This window comes from Anabrus simplex, chromosome 2 (genome assembly GCF_040414725.1).
Source record: "Anabrus simplex isolate iqAnaSimp1 chromosome 2, ASM4041472v1, whole genome shotgun sequence".
In the NCBI taxonomy this organism is placed as follows: Eukaryota; Metazoa; Arthropoda; class Insecta; order Orthoptera; family Tettigoniidae; genus Anabrus; species Anabrus simplex.
Genome location: NC_090266.1, coordinates 663,344,997 through 663,366,876, shown reverse-complemented (window position 1 = coordinate 663,366,876; position 21,880 = coordinate 663,344,997). Strand labels below are relative to the sequence as shown.

Sequence of the window (21,880 nt, the reverse complement as noted above, 5' to 3'; positions counted from 1 at the left end):
TTAAAATATGTCATTAATGTACGGGAATTCACATGGCGAGCGATCCGTAAAGAAGTGTGAAGTAAACACTTCTTTGTACATGGCACACACGTTATTGCGAGGAAGTAGTCAAAGTAGTCTACTCAGCCCACCCAGTGTTATGGACTGCGGTGGGCTGTGTGGGACCTGTGCTGTGTGCCAGTAAGTGGACGTGTCAGAAGAAGACGACACTGCCGGAGTCCATGGGTTTGCGAGTTCTGCACGGTGAGCCTTACTGCAGGATTCTGCCGACAACCGCCTCACCTTCTCTGAACACCTCCTTCACCGCATCACATCTCCCATCTCCCTGGCCTGAGAGATGGTGCTACCATCCAGGAAGCCCACCATCCCCTTCAGGGTCGGAATGAAAATGTAGTAATAGTACCGGGTGAATTGGCAGTGCGGTTAGGGGCGCGCAGCTGTGACCTTGCAGGTTCGAACTCCACTGTTGGCAGCCCTGAAGATGGTTTTCTGTGGTTTCCCATTTTCACACCAGACAAATGCTGGGGCTGTACATAAATTAAAGCCACGGTCGCTTCCCACTCCCAACCCTTTCCTATCCCATCGTCACCATAAGACCTATCTGTCAGTGCAATGTAAAGCAAATTGTAAAAAAGTAGTAGTAGGAGGAGGTCAAGGTCTCCTCAAAGCATTTTGCAGTTGAAGACTTTGTCATTACTGAAATGGAACAAATAAACTAATTAGTTCTAATTAAGAAATAATTTTATAATAAGTTAATGATATTCTGAGTGGTTAATATGCACTACTTCAATAATTTTAGGTAAAAGATGAAGACTTAAAGAGAATGCTGTATCTTTGATATTTTCATGGAGTGACACCGTTACCTTGAAAAAAAAAAAGAAAAAAACTCCTAGAGCAAGAAGATTTAGAGTTAGGAAAGCAGCCATAACACCGAGTGTGGGGGTGTACTCTGAGTGACAGAACACTGAAGCACCATCAATTTCAAAATTTCCAAATACGAAATAATTCATCAATTTCGAATTTCAAATACTTATACATGTCAGATGACATGGAAAAAAGGTCTTGAAACTTGTGCGCTAAAGGGAAATGCAATTCAGTAGCCACTGGTACGGCAGTCGTACCAATATCATGCTTGATGTATGCCTCTAATCTACAGTAATGAGTTATATATATTTTTCAAAACGCTATTAACCCTTATAAAATTCAATCGTAATGAAATACACTAAAAGAAAGTTTGCTACATTTAATCACCATCTTTCAATCAACTCTTGCTTAATTTGGGATATTTTTCCGCCCTTTCCTTTAATTCCGCTTTCAAATCTGCAATCGTCATTGAAGCTATATTAATTCTCATCTCTTTCAAAACATCAGAAGAATATGGTAATTCCATTTTCATGCATTTACAGTAAATGTTTTGTTTCGATTATCATAAATTTAGAAATACACTGCACAAGTCTCGTGTAAAACAATCAAGAAGCGGAAAGTACATAACGTCTGTTACCATCACGCTGCCTAGCGAAAAAGTTTTGATTGATACATCCCTACTGGGGAAAAATTTTTCTTTATAGGAAGAGTAGAATCGAATAATTTACCGAGGAAAATGTTCAATAAATTTTAAAATTCTTTGAAAAAATCATTTAAGACTAGGTAAACAACTAATAGGGAACCTGCCACCTGGCTGACAGTCCTATATGCAGATCAATGATGACAGATTGGTTGATGATTATTGTTGTTGTTGTTGTTGTTTAAAAGGGCCTAACAGCTAGGTCATCGGCCCCTAATTGTACGAGATGCAACGGAATGAAACTATAATTAAAACTTCAAAATGTACCCACTGACTAGAATCTAAAACAAATGATGATGAAAAAATGACTATGAATCTAAAACAATCAGTGGATCCTATTCACAATACCTTATTTTGTAAGATGATGCTTGTTGTCCAAATGGGTTCAAAATCCAGGTCACAGGGCCCTCATATTGGTACTAATCACTGGTAAAGCAGAACCCTGGTGTTCCTCCTATAGTGGTACCTCATGGGGGTACTAATCACAGGTAATGAAGAGCCATTGTATGTCACACATAATGGCACTACTCACAGGTAACACAGACCCATGGTGTTCCTCACATAGTGGTACTAAATACAGGCTATGTATACTCATGGTTTTGCTCACATAGTGATATTATGTTGTATCATTCATAATGGTACCACCCACACGCAACATGGACCCATAGTGTTTCTCACATAATGGTACTACTCTCAGGCAACGCAGACCCATGGTGTTCCTCACATAGTGGTACTAATCACAGGCAACGCTCAAACTCGTGGTGCTCCTCACACAGTGGTACTACAGTAATCACAGGCAACGTAGACCCATGGTGTTCCTCATATAGTGGTGCTACTCATAGGTAACAGAGACCCATTCTGAACACAGTGGAACCAACACATTCAAGCGCAGCGCTTGGCACCTACTCCCGCTAGACACTAGTCTGTGTAGCCAAGCGCCCGCTCCCCTGCCTTGGTGGAATTCACACGATGGTACTAATCACAGGCAACACTCAGACCTATGGTATTCCTCACATGGCGGTACTAATCATCAGTGTTCATCATGTAATTGTACTGATCACAAGTAGTTTCATTGTTCTATGGGCATCATCCCTTGGTGGCCCCTTTTAGTAGCCTCGTACGATAGGCAGGGGATACCGCGGGTGTATTCTTCGTATGCGTCCCCCACAGGAGGTAACAGATTTATTGATTAATTGATTTATTGACTGTATATATATATAATATTATGTGTGTTCCTTTCTTATTCCCTCTTTCTCTCCGATTTGATTAGCGTTATTGATTGATTAATTGATCGACTGACTGATTGATCGACTCTTAGACAGTAGCCCTCCGCAGGTCATCCAAGATGAGGGGTGGATTCCTATGTCTTCACACAGTTTGTTTCAGCTAATTCCAGGTATGTTCAATCGGATTCTTGCCAGCAGACACCACAAACCATTCTCTATGATTGATTGCGGTTTCTCTGAGGAAGATGTTTACATGATGGAAGTTGGTGCACATACAGTGCTATCAACGAACTTGTCCCTGATGTGCTGTAGGGATGGGCAAATAATGGGCTGGAGGATTCAGACACAATAATAGTGCACTCAAAAATGATTACCGGTGTTCAATGTCCATAGACAATGCCGGCCCAAAACATGATGGATGGGCCCCCATGGTGTGGTGTAACAACTCATCTGGCATTATTCACTCTCTCCACACCCTCCTCATACGATTACCAGGTGTCAGACAAATTCTGCACTCATAAGTGAAGAAGACCTGCCATGATGCCAGGTTCCAGTCCAAATGTTCCCTTACCTATCTGTATTGTGTTGGGGTGTACATGCAGTTACTCGTCGAGGAAGTTTGGAGTGTAAGTGGGCCGTATGGAGATGATTTTGGATTGTCCAAACAGATACAGCCCTCCCAGCTGCTTCTCAGGAAGACATTACGTAACCCTGTTGTGAGGTGTTCTCAGTTTCTGGGAGCCAAGATTCGTAATAGTGGTCACCAGATACTGCTGTTGACTGTGGATGACCACTGAGAGAATGAACTTGAACATTTTGTGTGTCACATGATAGCGGTTTTACATCATAACAATAAGATTATGGTGTACGCAAAGTAGATGAGCAATTCTCCACACAAGGAGGCCTAGCTGATGCAGTGTAGGAATGCGAGTATGATCAAATTCTGTAATGACCTGTCAAGGCATGTTAACACTTTGATCACAGAACAAACTGTGTACTGTGCTTGTTCTGTCAAAAGGTACCAGTTACACTGCACTCTTCTGAACTGTTCTGAGATTTCACGACATGCTTCTACGCACACCTACTGTAACAGGTAATCCAATACCATGAGGTTCTTCAGTCTGTCAAAAGTAATTCAGGATTAAATTAGAAAATACCTGAAACAGGTTTAAAAGATTAAATAAATCCCAACGTAAAAAGAAAGGACTTCCACTATAACAAAAACCCAATAGGTGACATCACATTGCATTCCGATGTCTTGTTTTTAATGAGACGACTGTTTTATCGGACATCCTTCAGGAACACCTAAAATACATGTGATGCACCCTCATGCCCATCAGCATTTCTCATGCTTAGTGGCTATATGACTCACCATGGTGTGCTATTACTACCTGTTAGGGTCTGCTGTGAGATGGACTGGTGTCTGTCTGTGTAGCTCCTGTAACCTCTCATAGTGTTACAGTGACAGAGTAACATTAGGATTTGACAGTTACAATTTAAAAATTTAAACTTAATTAAATAGTAGCTACCAAAACTAAGATTAACACAGTGGAGTAATACTGTGAACACTATGAATTGTACGAGAAATTGTTTTCGTTTTTGACAGTAGTGAAGCATTGTCAATAAAAAATTGTACAGGAACTGTTTTCCAATGATTTGTCCAGAACATTAGCAAATATTACTCCAAATTATAGAGATCTGACAAAAAAAATCTCTCTCCTAGAAATGGCTACGGTAGAGTTACGAGAGAGTTTGGGGAAAAGTAAAGGACATGATATCTAAAAGAGAACAAGCAAAGGGTAGTGTGCCAGTTACGGTGAAGAACAAATTCAACAAGGTACTGTGTTGAAATGAAGGATACGCAACAAATGTGCAGAATAAGTGCCACATTTTAAAGAGTAGTGGATCTGCCTTAGATGAAGAGGTCCCATTGCTAAGTAGCAGTAAACTATGTTTAAAAATGTGCCTGTGACAACATGTGATGTACAAAGGAACTTCTCCTACTACTAGAAAATAATGAGTGATCTTCGAAGGAGATTTCTTTTCGACAAACTGAGAATTCACATGGTTGTGATGTGCTATGGTGGTAGAAGATTAAGAGGTACGTATGACAATGAACTCTATAAACTTCCTGTCAGGCAGAGTCTTGTAACTTACACTGACACATGCCATAAAACTTGCTAATGCTTTGTTTGTTTTTTTTGTTCTTCTTTAAGAAAACCATGTGAGTACTGAATTTCAAGATTGTGACACTGAATGAATGTTGAAAGTTTTAAGATAATGTAACTCTGTCAGTGTGCATGATTAAAGGTGTCTGCTGTATTATTGCTAATCACATTTTTGGTACTTAAAGACGTTTAATGTTCGTAACACTGTAAGTACTTCCTGCCTATCACTAAAATGCACGTCATATTTGACTTTTTTTTTTTTTTTTTTAGGTCACATTTGCTAGTCTTTAGGGTATATTTGCTTTTATATTTTGAACTTCTTTAGGTCATAAATTTCCTAGCCCTACTAATAAAGAAGATTTTACTGCAGCAAAAGAAGCCTTCCTTTTCCTATGGAAAAGGTGGATAATTATGAACTTCCTGAGTGGATGCATAAATTGGAACTCATCTTAAAATATGAAAGCCATTACATTAAAACAGTGCTGGTGGTGGTGGTTGTTCTTGTGGTGGTTGTTGTTAAAGTTTGACAGTCGTATTAGCACATAATTTTTGGTTCAGAACTGGTTTTCAGACTAGGTGTGTTGTCAAGATAAAATACAGCCACCTGTCCGACAGCTTAAATGACATGTCCAGCTAACCCTTCTAATGTTTATATCATCATGGCTGCATTTTATCTCAACGAGCCTGCGAAGGATGAATGCATTGTATGATTATACATTTAACAGGAGAAATACCTACTAACTACTGGATTAGTAATGTTTGATACTGTTCACTTAAACCAGAATGGTTGTCAACATATTATGCACTGCAAAATACATTATTCAACTACAAAAGGAAACATTGTAATTTCATGACCTAACAAGGATACTTGGAAGAAAAATTTTCACCAACAGGCTACAGAGGAGCAGAGGTCAATTATTGCAAACTTTCTCTATAATTTACTATTTCAAATTACCTATTGTGATATCACGATACTGAATGAGTCAATTTGAAAATATCTCTGGATCCAGGGTATATAAGAAAAATGTATCAAGATTGCATCTTTACAATAAACTATCCTTATCACAGATTCTGCAGTGCAGAGTTTTATATACAGAAAGGCAAGTATCCATGGAATAACCCATTTCTAACATATATTTTATTTACTTCTTCCTCCATTTAGAAAAATTTTTCAAAATAAAAAATGGAAAGCCATTAACCCCCCCCCCATAAATACAATAATACACAACACTACTCTTTCTCCAACTGACCTACCAATGTGTTTATCCTATTATGCTCCATTTCATGTTCTTATTCTTCAGCATATGACTTGATTTCTCACTTGTTAGTTACTTTCTAGAAATTGTATTGAATTATTGGGATACTCTTGTCTTTCAGTGTTTGTCCTCTGTTCCTAGTCTTTTAAAACTTGAATTCTTTCTTTATCATCCTACACTTCCCACATCAAGCCTGAAGATCTGTTTATGACTGCTCACCTGATTAAACTAGGAATAAGAAACAAGCTTGTTGTAGGCTGAGAAGAAACAGATGTAGAAAAAGGTGGACTGGTGAGGGAAGCCATTTAAGAGAATAAGTCAGTGTATGACAATGTGAAGTTTGTCCTTGATATTTTGTGTTTTTATGTTCACCCATCTCTCTCTCTCTCTCTCTCTCTCTCTCTCTCTCATTCTTCCTGCTCTGATATGCCAATGTGTTTACCCAATTAAATGTATCATTTTCATCTTTCTTTAGAACACTTAATATGCTACACCTCCATTTATGCTTTAATGTTTATCCTTGTCACACTTTTCTGATGTTCCCTCTTCCCACGCTGACCTGTTAAGGTATTTATTCCACTATGTGTTGTAATCTTTCTCCAATCGATTTAAAACACAAATTCATAATCTGCCATAAACTGGGGTGAATACAATCAAAAGTTTGTTATTTTGTAAAATAATCCATTCACTGCAGTTCAATCGTAAAGCAAATTCAATATTATTACTACTTGACTGACTTGCTGGAAGTAATTTATATTTCATTCAAAACTTAATCTACTTCAATTTAATTGCAAATGGTTTCACCTTACAAGGTAGGATGAATCCAATTACTGATTTATTTTATAAATAAAGTTAAAAAAATACAGGAATCAGGCTACAAATGTGTGAATTTGATTGCTATTTTGAATTTTTTAAATACTACAATGTTTACAACAATGAATCCAATTTCATTACAGTCTTAATTTATGACAGAATACAATATATATAAAATTCTAGAAGTAGTGTTATACAAAACTTTTGAAATAAAAAATGATTTCCAAACAAATCTAAATTACAGGATTTTCTCGAGGGGAAAAATTATTTCTGTCATATTTCACGCATCCTATTCAACAATAACATCAATTGTATTTATGAATTTCTACTGCTCTAAAGCATGAGATCATCTTTATTCCTTCCCCTACCGGGCGAGTTGGCCGTGCGCGTAGAGGCGTGCGGCTGTGCGCTTGCATCCGGGAGATAGTAGGTTCGAATCCCACTATCGGCAGCCCTGAAGATGGTTTTCCGTGGTTTCCCATTTTCACACCAGGCAAATGCTGGGGCTGTACCTTAATTAAGGCCACGGCCGCTTCCTTCCGACTCCTAGGCCTTTCCTATCCATCGTAGCCAAAAGACCTATCTGTGTCGGTGCGACGTAAAACCCCTAGCAAAACAAAAAAAAAATATTCCTTCCCCTTCTTGGCTTCACTGATATAGAGTTAACTTAAGTTCATTAGCACCAGTGCGATGCTATGTGTAAGGATGCCTTCGACTTCCTGCCCCTCTTCCCAATCTCCAGCATAATGTAGACATGCTGGCTTGCAGTTTCAAAATTAGCGATGTTTTCTGGGTTGGTTAGCTTCTGTGTGTGAGTTGAAATGAGTAAATATGATGTATGATTGGAAAATTCTGGGTGCAGAATTCTTCTTTCGAACATGACAGGCAAGTATTCAAGCAATAAAGCTGGATTTAAACTCTTCGTAGTACAGCACGCTGAGGATCATGGTAACCGGCAGCAGGTCGTAAATTCTCAGTGTCAATGAACCTCAAGAAATGTATTTTAAAAAATCACAAAAAGTATTCCACGGTCTATTTCAATTTAATTTTGAAAGTTGAAGAATTGTTGGAATACATTCAGTCTTGACGTAGTAATGAATATGTAGTTACCCATGAAATGAAGCAATTAAAGCATGCACAAGTCACAAAGCACGGCATCAGTTTCTCAGATTTCAAAGTAAGCAGGGGCTATTTGACTGAATTTATGAAGCAAAATAACCTCTCACTGAGACTCCGAACATTACTGTGCCAAAGAATGGCAGAAGACTACAATGAAAAAATTATAAACTTTCATCGATACATTATTAGGAAGAGAAAAGAGAAGGTGTACTTGTTTTTACAAACAGGCAACACCAACCAGATGCCAGTGAATTTCAAAATGCCTCACAAACAGACCATTAAAGAAACTGGAAAATAAACATTACTGAGCGGACTACAGGAAGTGAGAAGAAAGGTGCACAGCCATGCTTTGTGGTAACTGCAGATGGAAAGAAATTAACTCGTATATTATATTTAAATGAAAAACTATGTGTACGGAAGGTTAAACTTCCAGGTGGGAGGGAGACACGTGTGTACTGAAGAGAAAGGCTGGATGAATGTCATCACCATCATAATCATTAATTCCTTCCAGTGAGCCGAGTAGATGTTTTAGAGCTATGTGCCTCCATCTGTTACGGTCTTGATACCCCCCCCACTCACACTCTCTCTCTCTCCAGCATCCCATGTTTCTCCTCACTTGCATAAGTCTTCTCTAATCTGGCCTAACCACCTTTCTCTAGGGCATCCAATTGGTCTTCGTCCTGGAACGATCTTCTCAAAATACTACCTTGGAATTTGAGCCGGCTGCATCCGCTTAATGTCTCCTGGGCATATCAAACTTGCAACACTTAGCCCTTCTTCCATGGTCAGGCTGTATTTTTGTATTTTTGTATGTATCCCTCGTAAATGACTGGATTTGTACAGTTTGGAGAAATCGATCTGGATCATTGCTATGACTCCTGGCTCTACTTGTAATAGACAGTTTTCAAGGACATTTTTCAGAAAACATGTAGCAGCTGTTGACCGACATGAAAACAATCGGCAGTAATTCCTGGCAATCTAACATCCGTACTGCAGCCTTTGAATATATATCCATAAATAAGCTGTTCAACAGCAACCAGCATAAAATGTATCATAATAGGATGGCTGGAGGTGTGCACGAGATTACTCCGGGAGCCAAGATACATAGGCTATCAGTGGAAATCATGTGTGTGTGACTAGATTTTGCATGTATGGAAGATGATCTCATCAGATACCATTTCTAAACATTTTAAGAAAACAGGAATCTCAAACATGCGTGATGGAAGTGAAGATGACAATGTATGGAAAGGCATGGAATCAAGCAATGAGAGCAGTACTCCTGATTCTGAGAGCAGTGGCGATGAAGAGACATGGCAAGTCATGTACGAGACTTTAATATTACAGTATTTTAATCTGCCAGTACAGAGTACCTCATGTGATAACATGCCAAGTGATTTAGTTTCCTTTCAAATCCAGGTATTCAAACCCGACTGATACGACAGGCCAGCAACAGAGGGGTGCATGATCTTTTCTGCCTTGTACTTCATGGGCTTTACAAGTCAGCATAACTGAAATGATGTTGTTGTTGTTGTTGTTATTATTGTTTGAGTCATCGGTCCATAGACTGGTTTGATACAGCTCTCCATGCCACCCTATCCTGTGCTAACATTTTCATTGCGACATAACTATTGCATCCTACATCTGCTCTAATCTGCTTGTCATATTCATACCTTGGTCTACCCCTACTGTTTTTACCGTCTACACTTCCTTCAAAAACCAACTGAACAAGTCCTGGGTGTCTTAAGATGTGTCCTATCATTCTATCTCTTCTTCTCGTCAAGTTTAGCCAAATCGATCTCCTCTCACGGATTAGATTCAGTACCTCTTCACTCGTGATTCAATCCATCCATCTCACCTTGAGCATTCTTCTGTAACACCACATTTAAAAAGCTTCTATTTTCTTTCTTTCCGAGCTAGTTATCGTCCATGTTTCACTTCCATACAATGCCACACTCCAGATGGAAGTCTTCAGAAACATCTTTCTAATTCCTATATCAATGTTTGAAGTGAGCCAATTCCTTTTCTTAAGAAAGCTCTTCCTTGCTTGTACTAGTCTGCATTTTATGTCCTCCTTACTTCTGCCATCGTTAGTTATTTTACTAGCCAAGTAACAATATTCATCTACTTCTTTAAGACTTCATTTCCTAATCTAATATTTCCTGCATCACCTGCCTTCACTTGACTGCACTCCGTTACTTTTGTTTTGGACTTATTTATTTTCATCTTGTACTCCTTACCCAAGACTTCGTCCATACCATTCAGCAACTTCTCGAGATCTTCTGCAGTCTCAGATAAAATAACAATATCATTGGCACATCCCAAAGTCTTGATTTCCTCTCCTAGGATTGTGATTCCCTTTCCAAATTCCTCTTTGATTTCCTTTACTGCCTGTCCTATGTAAACAGTGAAAAGGAGGGGGGACAAACTGCAGCCTTGCTTCACTCCTTTTTGGATTGCTCCTTCTTTTTCAAAGCCCTCGATTCCTATGAATGCAAACTGATTTTTATACAGATTGTAGATAATTCTTCGTTCTCTGTATCTGAACCCAATCACCTTCAGAATCTTAAATAGCTTCGTCCAATCATAATTTCGAATGCCTTTTCTAGATCTACGAATGCCACCGATGTCGGCCTGTCCTCCTTACTTCGATCCTCTTGGATCAGACGTAAAGTCAGGATTGCTTCACGTGTTCCTACATTTCTTTTGAAGCTAAATTGATCTTCTCCCAACTCAGCTTCAACTTGTCTTTCCATTCTTCTGTAAAGAATACATGTTAAAATTCTGTAGGCATGAGATACTAAACTAATGGTGCAGTAGTTTTCACACTTGTCAGTACCGGCTTTCTTGGGAATAGGTATAACAACACTCTGCCAAAAATCGGATGGCACTTCTCCTGTCTCATACATCTTACAGAGTAAAAGGAATAACCTTACCATGCTGGTTTCTCCTAAGGCAGTCAGTAATTCGGAGGGAATGTCATCAATTCCAGGTGCCTTGTTCCTGTTTAGGTCTCTCACAGCTCTATCAAACTCTGACCTCAAAATTGGGTCTCCCATTTCATCAGTATCAACACCCTCTTCTTGTTCCAGGACTAAATCATCTACTTCTTTACCTTGATACAACTGTTGGATATGTTCCTGCCATCTTTCTGCTTTGTCTTCTTTCCCTAGAAGTGGCTTTCCATCTGAGCTCTTAATATTCATACACCTAGATTTCCTTTCTCTAAAGGCTTCCTTGATTTTCCTGTATGCAGCATCTACCTTTCTCAGGACCATACAACCTTCGACAACCTTGCACTTCTCCTTCAGCCATTCTTCCTTAGCTACCTTGCACTTTCTATCCACTTCATTCTTTAATCGCCTGTATTCTTTTCTGCCCTCTTCATTTCTAACATTCTTGTATTTTCATCGTTCATCAATCAGGTCTAGCATCTCCTGAGTTATACATTGATTCTTAGTTGATCTTTTCTTCCTTCCTAACATTTCTTCAGCAGCCCTACTGACTTCACTTTTCTTCACTATCCACTCTTCCTCTATTGCGTTTCCTTCAGCCTTTTCATTTAGTCCTTGTGCAACATGTTCCTTGAAACAATCCCTCACTCTCTTTTCTTTCAACTTGTCTAGATCCCATCTTCTTGCATTCCTTCCTTTCTTCAATTTCTTCAACTTCATATGGCATTTCATGACCAACAAGTTGTGGTCAGAGTCCACGTCTTCTCCTGGGAAAGTTTTGCAATCTTGCAATCCAACACCTGGTTTCTGAATCTCTGCCTAATCATAATTAAGTCTATTTGATACCTTCCAGTGTTTCCAGGTCTTGTCCACGTATACAGCCGTCGTTTGTGGTGTTTGAACCAAGTATTGGCAAGGACTAAGTTATAATCAGTGCAGAATTCAACCAGCCAACTTCCTCTTTTGTTCCTTTGTCCCAATCCAAATTCTCCTACTGTATTATCTTCTCTTCCTTGGCTTAACACTGCATTCCAGTCTCTCATCACAATTAGATTCTCATCACCTTTTACATACTGTATTAAATCTTCTATCTCTTTATATACGATTTCAATTCCCACATCATTCGCTGAAATAGTAGGCATATAGACCTGCACTATTGTGGTGGGCATTGGTGTGGTGTCTAAACTGACGACTATAATTCTTTCACTATGCTGGTAGTAGTAGCTTACCCACTGCCCTATTTTCTTATTCATTATTAAACCAACTCCTGCATTTCCCCTGTTTGATTTTGTGTTGATAATTTGGTAGTTGCCTGACCAAAAATCCTGTTCTTCCTGCCAACGTACTTCATTTATACCAACTACATCTAACTTTAGTCTATCTCCCTTTTCAGATTCTCTAACCTACCACAACAATTCAATCTTTTAACATTCCACGTTCCGACTCGCAGAAAGTCAGTATCCATCTCCCTGATGATCGCCCCCTCTCGAGTAGTCCCCACCCAGAGATCCGAAAGGGGGACTAGTTTACCTCCGGAATATTTTACCCAGGAGGAAGCCATAATCAGTACATCATTCACAAAGAGAGAGTTGCAAATCCTTGGGAGTTAGTTACGGCTGTAGATTCCCAATGCTTTGAGCCATGTAGCAGTATCAATACAGCTAAGCCAAGTTGAGCATTATTACAAGACCATATCAGTCAATCATCTAGACTGCAGCCCTTGCAACTTCCAAAAGGCTGCTACCCCCCTTTCGATGAACCATTCGTTAGTCTGGTCTCTTAACAGATACCCATTCAATATGGTTGCACCTGCAGCTCGGCTATCTGCTTCAATGGGACATGCGAGCCTTCCCACCGCGTCAAGGTCACATGGACGCAGGGGAACTGAAATACTGTGCAGTAAAACTGAGCGTATTTGTTAAAAATGTCCTGTAATAAATTAAAAACATTGTGCAATAACAAACTTAATTTTATGCATCACCCAAGCTGTATGGAGATTACGTTACCCTGAAAAATATTCCCCAATTAATTGAATTACTGGCGTAATTCTCACACCCGAGTTTTAGGTAGTAATATTCCAAGAAAAAAAGTGCAAGAATAATGCCAGTGAATATAGTATTTAGGATGTTTGTATGAAAGTATTAATATCATAAGTCACAATTCTGTAACCAAGGTACTTAAAGGTAACAGGAGTTATCCAAACAATGTCCTTACTTAATGAATGCAGCACGTGCGACAAACCTCTGCCAACAATGACAACTGTTGGGTATGTGCGCTACAACTTATTACTGCAGACCTTATTTTAAGGTATTTTCCAAACTTAATCGCATATTAGGCTCTCCTGGCTTTAAACAACCAGGAAAATTTAAAAATGTAAAGCTTGCATATATGACCCCGCCAACATAATTCAGCAGAGATGAACAAGGATTCCACTTCACAACAAAGTCTGTCATAGCACTATAATATCAGCACAAAAATATATTTCGAATGTTAATAAATCGATAACAATACCACAACTTGCTTTTGATTGTGATCTGTATTTTGAACAATAGACTGATGCGAAGTGTGTTTTTTTTTCTTTTATTATGGATTGAAAGCCGTCTCTTTCGCAAAAAAAAAAAAAAAAAAAAAAAAAAACTAAGTGTGAAGCCAGCAACCAAAGAGTTTAATAAGCAACCTAACATGATCAGATTGATTGAGTTGGCCGTGCAGTTAGGGGCGCGCAGCAGTGAGCTTGCATTCGGGAGATACTGGGTTCGAACCCCACTGTCAGCTGCCCTGAAGATGATTTTCTGTGTTTTCCCATATTCATACCAGGCAAATGCTGGGGCTGTACCTTAGTTAAGGCCACAGCCGCTTCATTCCCACTCCTAGACCTTTCCCATACCATTATTGCCATACGACCTATCTGTGTTGGAGCGAAGTAAAGCAAATAATAATAATTAAAAAAACATAATCAGGTACTGGGACAATGAAAAAGAGAAAATAAAAATGGCAAATAAAAGTGGAAGATTTTTTTTTTTGTGATATCAAAAAGGTCTTGAGATCTTGAGATCAGTACCAATAACTTAAGTTGAGAAATGATGGTTTTGCCTTGCCATATCTCATGGTATGATTCAACAAAGAGCACTGGAAGCAGCAAAAATACTGAATCTCAGTCAGCAAAAATAGACACACCTTTCACATTTCCAATTGTTTTAACAAAAATCCAGGGACTCTCTTTTATGCAAGGAAGAATTTTTAACAGAAAAATTTAACATATTAAAACAAGCACCATCTCGAATATGAAACAATCTATAACATGAATAAATAGTGATATAGCAAAACAGTAATGACTACAAACAATGTAATCATGGTCTTGCTATAAATGAGTCTACGATCGATCTATTGATCAACTAATGTCAGATGTCTAGCTAATTCAACAAAATGCAGATGGTATATAGCATACTGCGAGTTATAATTGGAAAGACAGTACAGTAGCAATTATTAGTAAAACTAACCATTACTACCTTTCTTCTTCTTCTTCTTCTTCATCCATTCCCTTTTCCAGATCCTCTCTGGGTAGGGTAGTGTACCAAAGCCCTCCACCTTACTCGATCTTTCCACCATTCCTCTTCTAGTACTTTTACCCAACCTGACACTCGCTGCCCTTACCTCCAGCATAAGTAAAAAGACTGAGATCCGAAAGATCTAGAAACCCAGGAACAAAAGCCCACACTTCATGGCTCAAAAATTATGATAAAAAATGTAAATAGAAAAGGCCAGAAACAAAACAGGCTGGGATGCTAAACCCCGTCAAGCAATCTCATGACATGACTTCCCATAAAACATAATGGGGCAGAAATCCCGGTGACAGAGGATAACCCATACTACATTGGTGACTAGTATATGAAAGAAAATAAATAGACCAAAAAGAAGATATAAACAATTAGAAGTGAAGTGGACTCTACTCAACTCCGCCTTTATCCGTCAACAACAAAAAACTGCTCACATCCTCTTGCCGGCCCTGTTTCTACACACTGTGGCGAGTGCAATATAAGCATAATCACCAAAAGCAACATTAACAAGGGAAATGAGGGCAGCAAAAAACAAAGTGAACAAGGGAAACGAGGGTCAACACTCGTACGTCCTTAATACATTACATGATACCCACTAGGGTGGTTACACTCCATCCGCAGTTAGCCTAGAAAACTACATATTACAAACCTAACAGAATTTAAGGAAACCTACATTTAAAATCAAGGTAAATGTGGTACACCCTAATGGGTACATGCTAGAGGGGAACACTGGTATCTTACTGACGCCACACGCAAGCAAGTTCACATGTTACAGAAAAATTCTTGCCACCTGCCTTACATGCTGCCCCAGCTCGTTCATACCCTCCAAGTGAGGAAAACCTCACCTGCCGCTGCACTCAATAAGATTCAAATAGATCCATAAGGGCCAAGATGGCCAGTATTTATAGGGGCAAGCTGGGCAATGATTGGCTGTTTGGTTTAATTAGAACTGACGGTAGTTGTAAATTAGAAAGATAAGAATTAGGTTACTGAGTGCCAACCTACTAATAGGTACAATTCTCAACTAAGCAAAACAATCCAAGCACCTAGGTGGCACTCCAAAATCGAAAGTAGTGACATCTGTTAATAAACAAGAAAATCAAGTACAGTTCAGAGAGTTGATGCTGTCTCCAAAAGACTACACTGCCCTCAGATGTTTAAAGTGTTGCCAACCACTAGGTAGAGGCCTTAGGGATGGTACAATAGTGTAAAGTGTTTCAAATTATACTGAAAGGTGGACATTATATAAATTTTCTCGCAAGAGTTAATATTAATTATTTCTAATGCATTACAAAACTATTGTGAAGTTACTGTGCTTTATAATTATTCCTAACCATTGAAAAATAAAAAGGAAAAAAGAAAGGTTTATCAACTAAACCTTTTTTTAATTTTAAGAATTTGCTTTACGTCGCACTGACACAGAGGTCTTATGGCGACGATAGGCTAAGAGTGGGAAGGAAGCGGCTGTGGCCTTAAGGTACAGCTCCAGCAATTGCCTGGTGTGAAAATGGGAAACCACAGAAAACCATCTTAAGGGCTGCCGACAGATGCAAGCTCACAGCTGCGCTCCTAACTGCACGACCAACTCGCCTAGTATCAGCCCAACAGACTTTTTTAGGAGTTCTAACACTATAATTTTGTGCGCGTTAAAATGAATCAGTCACGATTGTAGTGTTTCACGCCCTGTTGTTTAAGAACTTTCATTAGAACACTACTATTCCGTCTTTCATTTCACTTCATCACCAATAATTACTGCGCGCACACTCTGTCATCTCCTTTACACATATGCTAAGGAAATAATTGCTGTGCTTCACAGCAAGTTTATGATATTGTGTGTTCAGCACAATCAAGTGTGCAGCCATTGATCTTTGTTCACTGTTTTACTGCTTACAATAATCCATCCAATTTTATTTTAATTATTACCTACCGAGACCATTTTTGTTGAACATTAAAGGTGTCCATTAAACAAGGAAATTCTTACAAAATTTTATTTGGAAAACTGGAGTCCGTCCATTATGCGGCAGCATCGACTGCCTGAATAAATACAGTGTGTAGGCCTAAAAGTCGTACGTTCACCATACAAAATGGGAGTTTCTCACATATTGGACCATCCTTAATTCTTGCAGCTGTTAAAATAGAAAAAGATAATGGGGTCTAATATGCACGTAAATACAGTACTTCCTCATTGTTTCCGCAATATGGATTGGAGCTCAGCCTAGTTCTAACCATTCAGGGTCCTTATTTATGTTTAAACTGCTATCCAGAACCTATCACCACAATGAAACAGCAAGGACAAGCTCTATTTAGAAATGTCATACTTCAACATAAATGAATCTATCATCTCTGATATCTCACAAACAATCTGTTCTCCTGCATAATCATCTGCAATGAAAATCTGCATCAAAACTATCAATACGTAAGTCAATATTTGGGACGTACCTTCAACACTGGGTTTTGATTTGGTCAACCAGTGGATAAAATCTGGGCCAAGATAGAAGATGAGGCCAAACACAATTGTAACTAATAGGAAGGCTCTCCTGTACCTGCAAAAACAAGAGACAGAACCATCAGAACAGAACAATTTCAATTCCATTCATTCACATCAATACCTGCAAAGAAGCAATCAGCCCAGAGAGTTCCAAATACTGTTCCTTCTTTAATGCACATGGTTTGTATTTTTGAAGAAAACCTTAATTCAGATAGGCATACATAACAGCATTATTTCTGAATTTTCTTTACGACCTGCCAGTTCCCTTATGAAGGTACGTAGGAAATTAGTGCAATTAAAAACATTTCTGGTAATATACAAATAACAAATGGAAAGTGTCTAAAATAATAATAATAACAAGAAGAAAGAAAGAAAGAAAGAAAGAAAGAAACTGGCTTTACGTCCCACTAATTACCTTTACAGTTATCAGAGATGCTGAGATGATAGAATTTTGTCTCGCAGGATTTCTTTTACATGCCAGTTAATTTACCACTTGTTTTGTTGTAGGACCACTGTGGTTAGAATTCTTGAAAAAACTTTATCCACCTTACAAATCACCATCCAGGTATCGTCTAACTTCTTCATATCACAAAGCTCAGTATGCAGAAATGCAAAATGAAGTCGCAAGGCAACTAAATTACTCGAAACACATTTACAGTGTGACGGTTGGAGTAATATAAAAAAAATGAGTCAATAGTAAACTTTGTCATCTCAAAACCAGAACCGTTTTTGTGGAGTTTGTAGCAACAGAGGAAAACAGACACAGTGCACCTCACTTAGGTGATTTGATGATTAATGTAATTGAAAGATATGGTTCTGAGAAGTTTCTGGTAGTAATTGAAGATAACTCTTCCAACATGAGAGCTGCTTTGGCCTTGGTTAAGGAGAAATATCCGTCAATCATACCACTTGGTTGCCTTCCTCACCTCTTGCATCTTTTATGTAAAGATATTTTAAAATGTAACACCGTGAAATCTTTCATGGCAACTGTTATTAGCATAGTGAAAAGTATCAAGAATAGCCACATCCTGAAAGCATTACTTGACCGACTTCAATTGGACAAAAAGTTTGAAGACAGAATATCTATGAAACTTCCTGGGCAGACTAGGTGGGGAAGCAACTTGTCTTGTTTACAAAGTTTATGAGCAAATAAATTTGTGCTTCAAAAGCTTACTGTTAGTGAGGAAGCTGAAATCACACCAGAAATGAAAAGGCAGCTACTTGGTGATGGAGTGTTTTGGGTTCGAGTTCAAAAGCTGGTAAACATTTTTGATCCAATCATTGAACTTATTACTGCCTTTGAGTCCAACACCCCCACAATTCACAATGTTTTCACAAAGTTTCACAAACTACACCACAATCTCAAGCAAGAAATTCCAGAATCCCCTCTTCAAACATCTGAAGAGAAAACTGTGCTAGCCAAACTGGAGAAATGTGTGAAATTTGGTGTCGGCCAAATTCATCTAGCTGCCGACTTATTGAACCCTTCATCTCAAGGTTGCAATTTGAAACCAGTTGAACTGCTTGATGCTATTGAGTTTGTCTCTGAAATTGGCAGTAGCATGGGAACAAAAGTAGTTGAACTTCGGCAAAACATTGCGGACTACAGAGACAAAGAGGGACTGTGGCAGCGGCCCTTTCCTTGGGAAGGATTAAAATGTACTCAAAAAGAGAAAGCAATTAACCCTATATTATGGTGGAGGGGATTGAAAGGAACATGTGTGCTAGCTGATGTTGCTATGAGGATTTTAGGTGCTCCAGTAACATCTGCAGCTATTGAAAGAATGTTTCGCACATTCAGCTGGATCCAATGTAAGAAAAGAAACCAACTTACAACTAAAAGGGCTGGACAGATAGCTTACTTGTCACACAACTGGAATCTGCTAAACAAAACTCCAAAACCAAGAAAAGAAAAGAGTCCAAGGAAACAAGGTGGGTGCAGCGAAAAAGAAGTTGAAAACACCAATAATGATGAAATGCAAGTTTCCTGTACGACGATAGCGAGGACAGCGATGATGGCCACATTTTGCTCTCAGATGAAGAGTAAATCTCTGAGACTGAGCTTGATGAAAACTCAGATTAATTGTACTTGTACTACTCAATTGATACTTTTCATTGTAAATTGGAATATAGGCCTAAGCTTAAAGAGATTCATTATGTATGATTATGAATAGCCTAATACATTTGTTAAGCTTCATTAAACCTAAATTAAGTAAGGCCTCTATTTTTTTAGAACTTATTTAATGTAACTGTTAATTTTCTATTTACTAGTCTTTTTGGTTATTTGTTTATTTATTTTATATATGAATGATATTACAAACTGTTCTGAAAAACATATACAGTGTGTTGAAAACTGTATATTACACCTTTTGTAGAACTTGGCCAATGCTCTGAATAAATTTCCCAACTTTTATCTCAATGTTTGCAGAAGGCCTAGTTCAATTCTGAGTTTTTCAGGTTATAACTACTGAATTTTATCTACTGATCTAATTCCCAATTCTAATTCTGTTTTTAAGTCCCAATTCTAATTAAATTTAATTTTATTAACTATCTAATGTTGTTACATTTCCTAAAAGTTAATGTAGAATAGTTAATGTAATGAAAAATCTAAAATACCCAGGTATTTACCCAAATAGGGTATTTACCTGAGTATATACCCTGGGTATTTATCCCGATTTATAAATACCTGGGTATTTTACATCACTGTCCACAAGTAGGTATTATTATTGGAAAATAAACATTAGAGTAAGTTTTCTCGCAAGATAGCCCCTCTTAAATATACTTTCCCACTAAAAACTGATAACTGGGGACAACATAATCACCAATACTTTGTTCGTATTCTCAACTTGAAGCCACAGTATGCCGTTTGGAAATATTTGGCTTCCTCCAGAAGGCTTCAGGCTAATGTTGAGTCTCGGCCATTGGTCTCAGCCAGTCAGGCGAAGCTCGTGCATAAAAATGGCATCAACCAAGAGAAAGTGAGTTTCTGTAAGTGTTGCAGAGAAACTTAACTGAAAAGTTAGAGTCTGGTACTACTGTGGCAAATACGTGTAAAGAATATGGCGTAGCAAAACCAACAGTTTCGGACATAGGAACAAAGAAAAACTAAAGACATATGCTGTGCAATGTGATGCTGAAACAACAGTTTCCAGTGCCTGGTGGCACAAATCTGGAGAATGCTGTACATAAATGATACGAGCAGCAGCGGTCTAGCGGTGTTGCAGTTCATGGTGTGGAGCTCCAGGCAACAGCTGAGAAACGTGCTAAGCATATGAACATTAAATTTCAAGCTAGCGATGACTGGTTCTATCATTGCCGCAAATGGCATGGTATTGCAAACAGGAGTGCAGCAGGATGCCTTTACCACTCACTGTGCTGCAGTTTTGGGAACAAGAGGGAAGTAAGCAAGACCACCAAGCTGGCAGTTTATAAGTCAGTCTATGTGCTGACATTCACTCACATACAGTTAAGAGTTCTGGACATAAGGTACTAACATCTACATAGCTGCTAAGAAATACCTGAGGCAAGTTGAGCAAACTACCAAGAGGGACCATGTCAGGACAACACTAGGAATTATACCTCTAGCAACAACAACTGAGTGACAATTGGATACATCTTGCATGGCTCTTCGAACTTTGTAAACATGTTGTCAGGAAATGCAAAGAAAATCTATGATATGAAGAATACTCGAAAAGAAATACGACTATCGATTGTGTAGAACCATACATAACAGAGTTCTATCACCCCTGACCTCCAAATAGTTCCTAAAACAAAACTACCATGCCAGGGATGGTAGGCATGGAGCGAGGGTCCCAGAATGAGAGGCAGACCACACATCAAATGGGAAGACAAAAATAGTGTCTGTTCTGAAATCAAGAGGAGCGAGTTGGACAGGGGCCTGATCAATGATGCAGGACAGGAAAGCACAGCAATCTCTCTGCCAAACCTCAAGATCAATCGGTATCAGAGGATCAATTTAGTAGAGTAATTTAGAAAGTTGTTGTTTTAGAAAATATAGGTTTACTTTAAAATGTTATACTTTCACATATTCTTTAAATTATGTATTAGTAACAAGTATTTAGTTCATGAATAATGTTTAAAAATGATTAGGGCAGTAGTTAACACATTGCGGACCGGTCCCGAGAAAACTCGTGTTTGCCTAGCCGAGTGTTGCGGACCGGTCCCGAGTTATCTCGTGTTAGCAGCAGACCCAGCAGACTGAACTTTAGTGCTATCTTTTGAGATATACGGGAACTATTTGGAGGTCAGGGGTGATAGAACTCTGTTATGTATGGTTCTACACAATCGATAGTCGTATTTCTTTTCGAGTATTCTTCATATCATAGATTTTCTTTGCATTTCCTGACAACATGTTTACAAAGTTCGAAGAGCCATGCAAGATGGCAGCGCCCAGGGATCGCACGTGTTTAGACAAAGATGAAATTATTCGCGAATTATGTGCTGATACAGGCTCCGAATATCTAAGTGATGCTGAATATTTAGAGTTCGATGATGAAATATCTTCTAACGGAAATGTTTCAAGTGATGACGAGGATATAGTCTCATCTTCAAGGTGTGAAACACTCGTAGCACAGAACAAGTCTGATAATTGTGTTGTGGGTGTAAACATTCTAAATATTGTAAAGAATGTAGTGTTTTCTGACAACTGGGTTATGGGCAACAGTGAACCTAGGCTATAGGATTTTGAAGGTGCTGCTGGTATAAAGGTATGGTCAAA

At 38.6% G+C, this 21,880-nt stretch overlaps 1 protein-coding gene across 1 annotated transcript in view; it reads right to left on the bottom strand.

Moving 5' to 3' along the window:
* Positions 1 to 21,880, bottom strand: part of LOC136864337 (uncharacterized protein KIAA2013 homolog) — a 299,319-nt gene that overhangs the window by 204,402 nt on the left and 73,037 nt on the right. Inside the window, exon 3 of the mRNA XM_068226239.1 lies at positions 17,094 to 17,197. Coding sequence (XP_068082340.1) covers positions 17,094 to 17,197 — 104 coding nt within the window. The remainder of the gene's footprint in view (positions 1 to 17,093; positions 17,198 to 21,880) is intronic.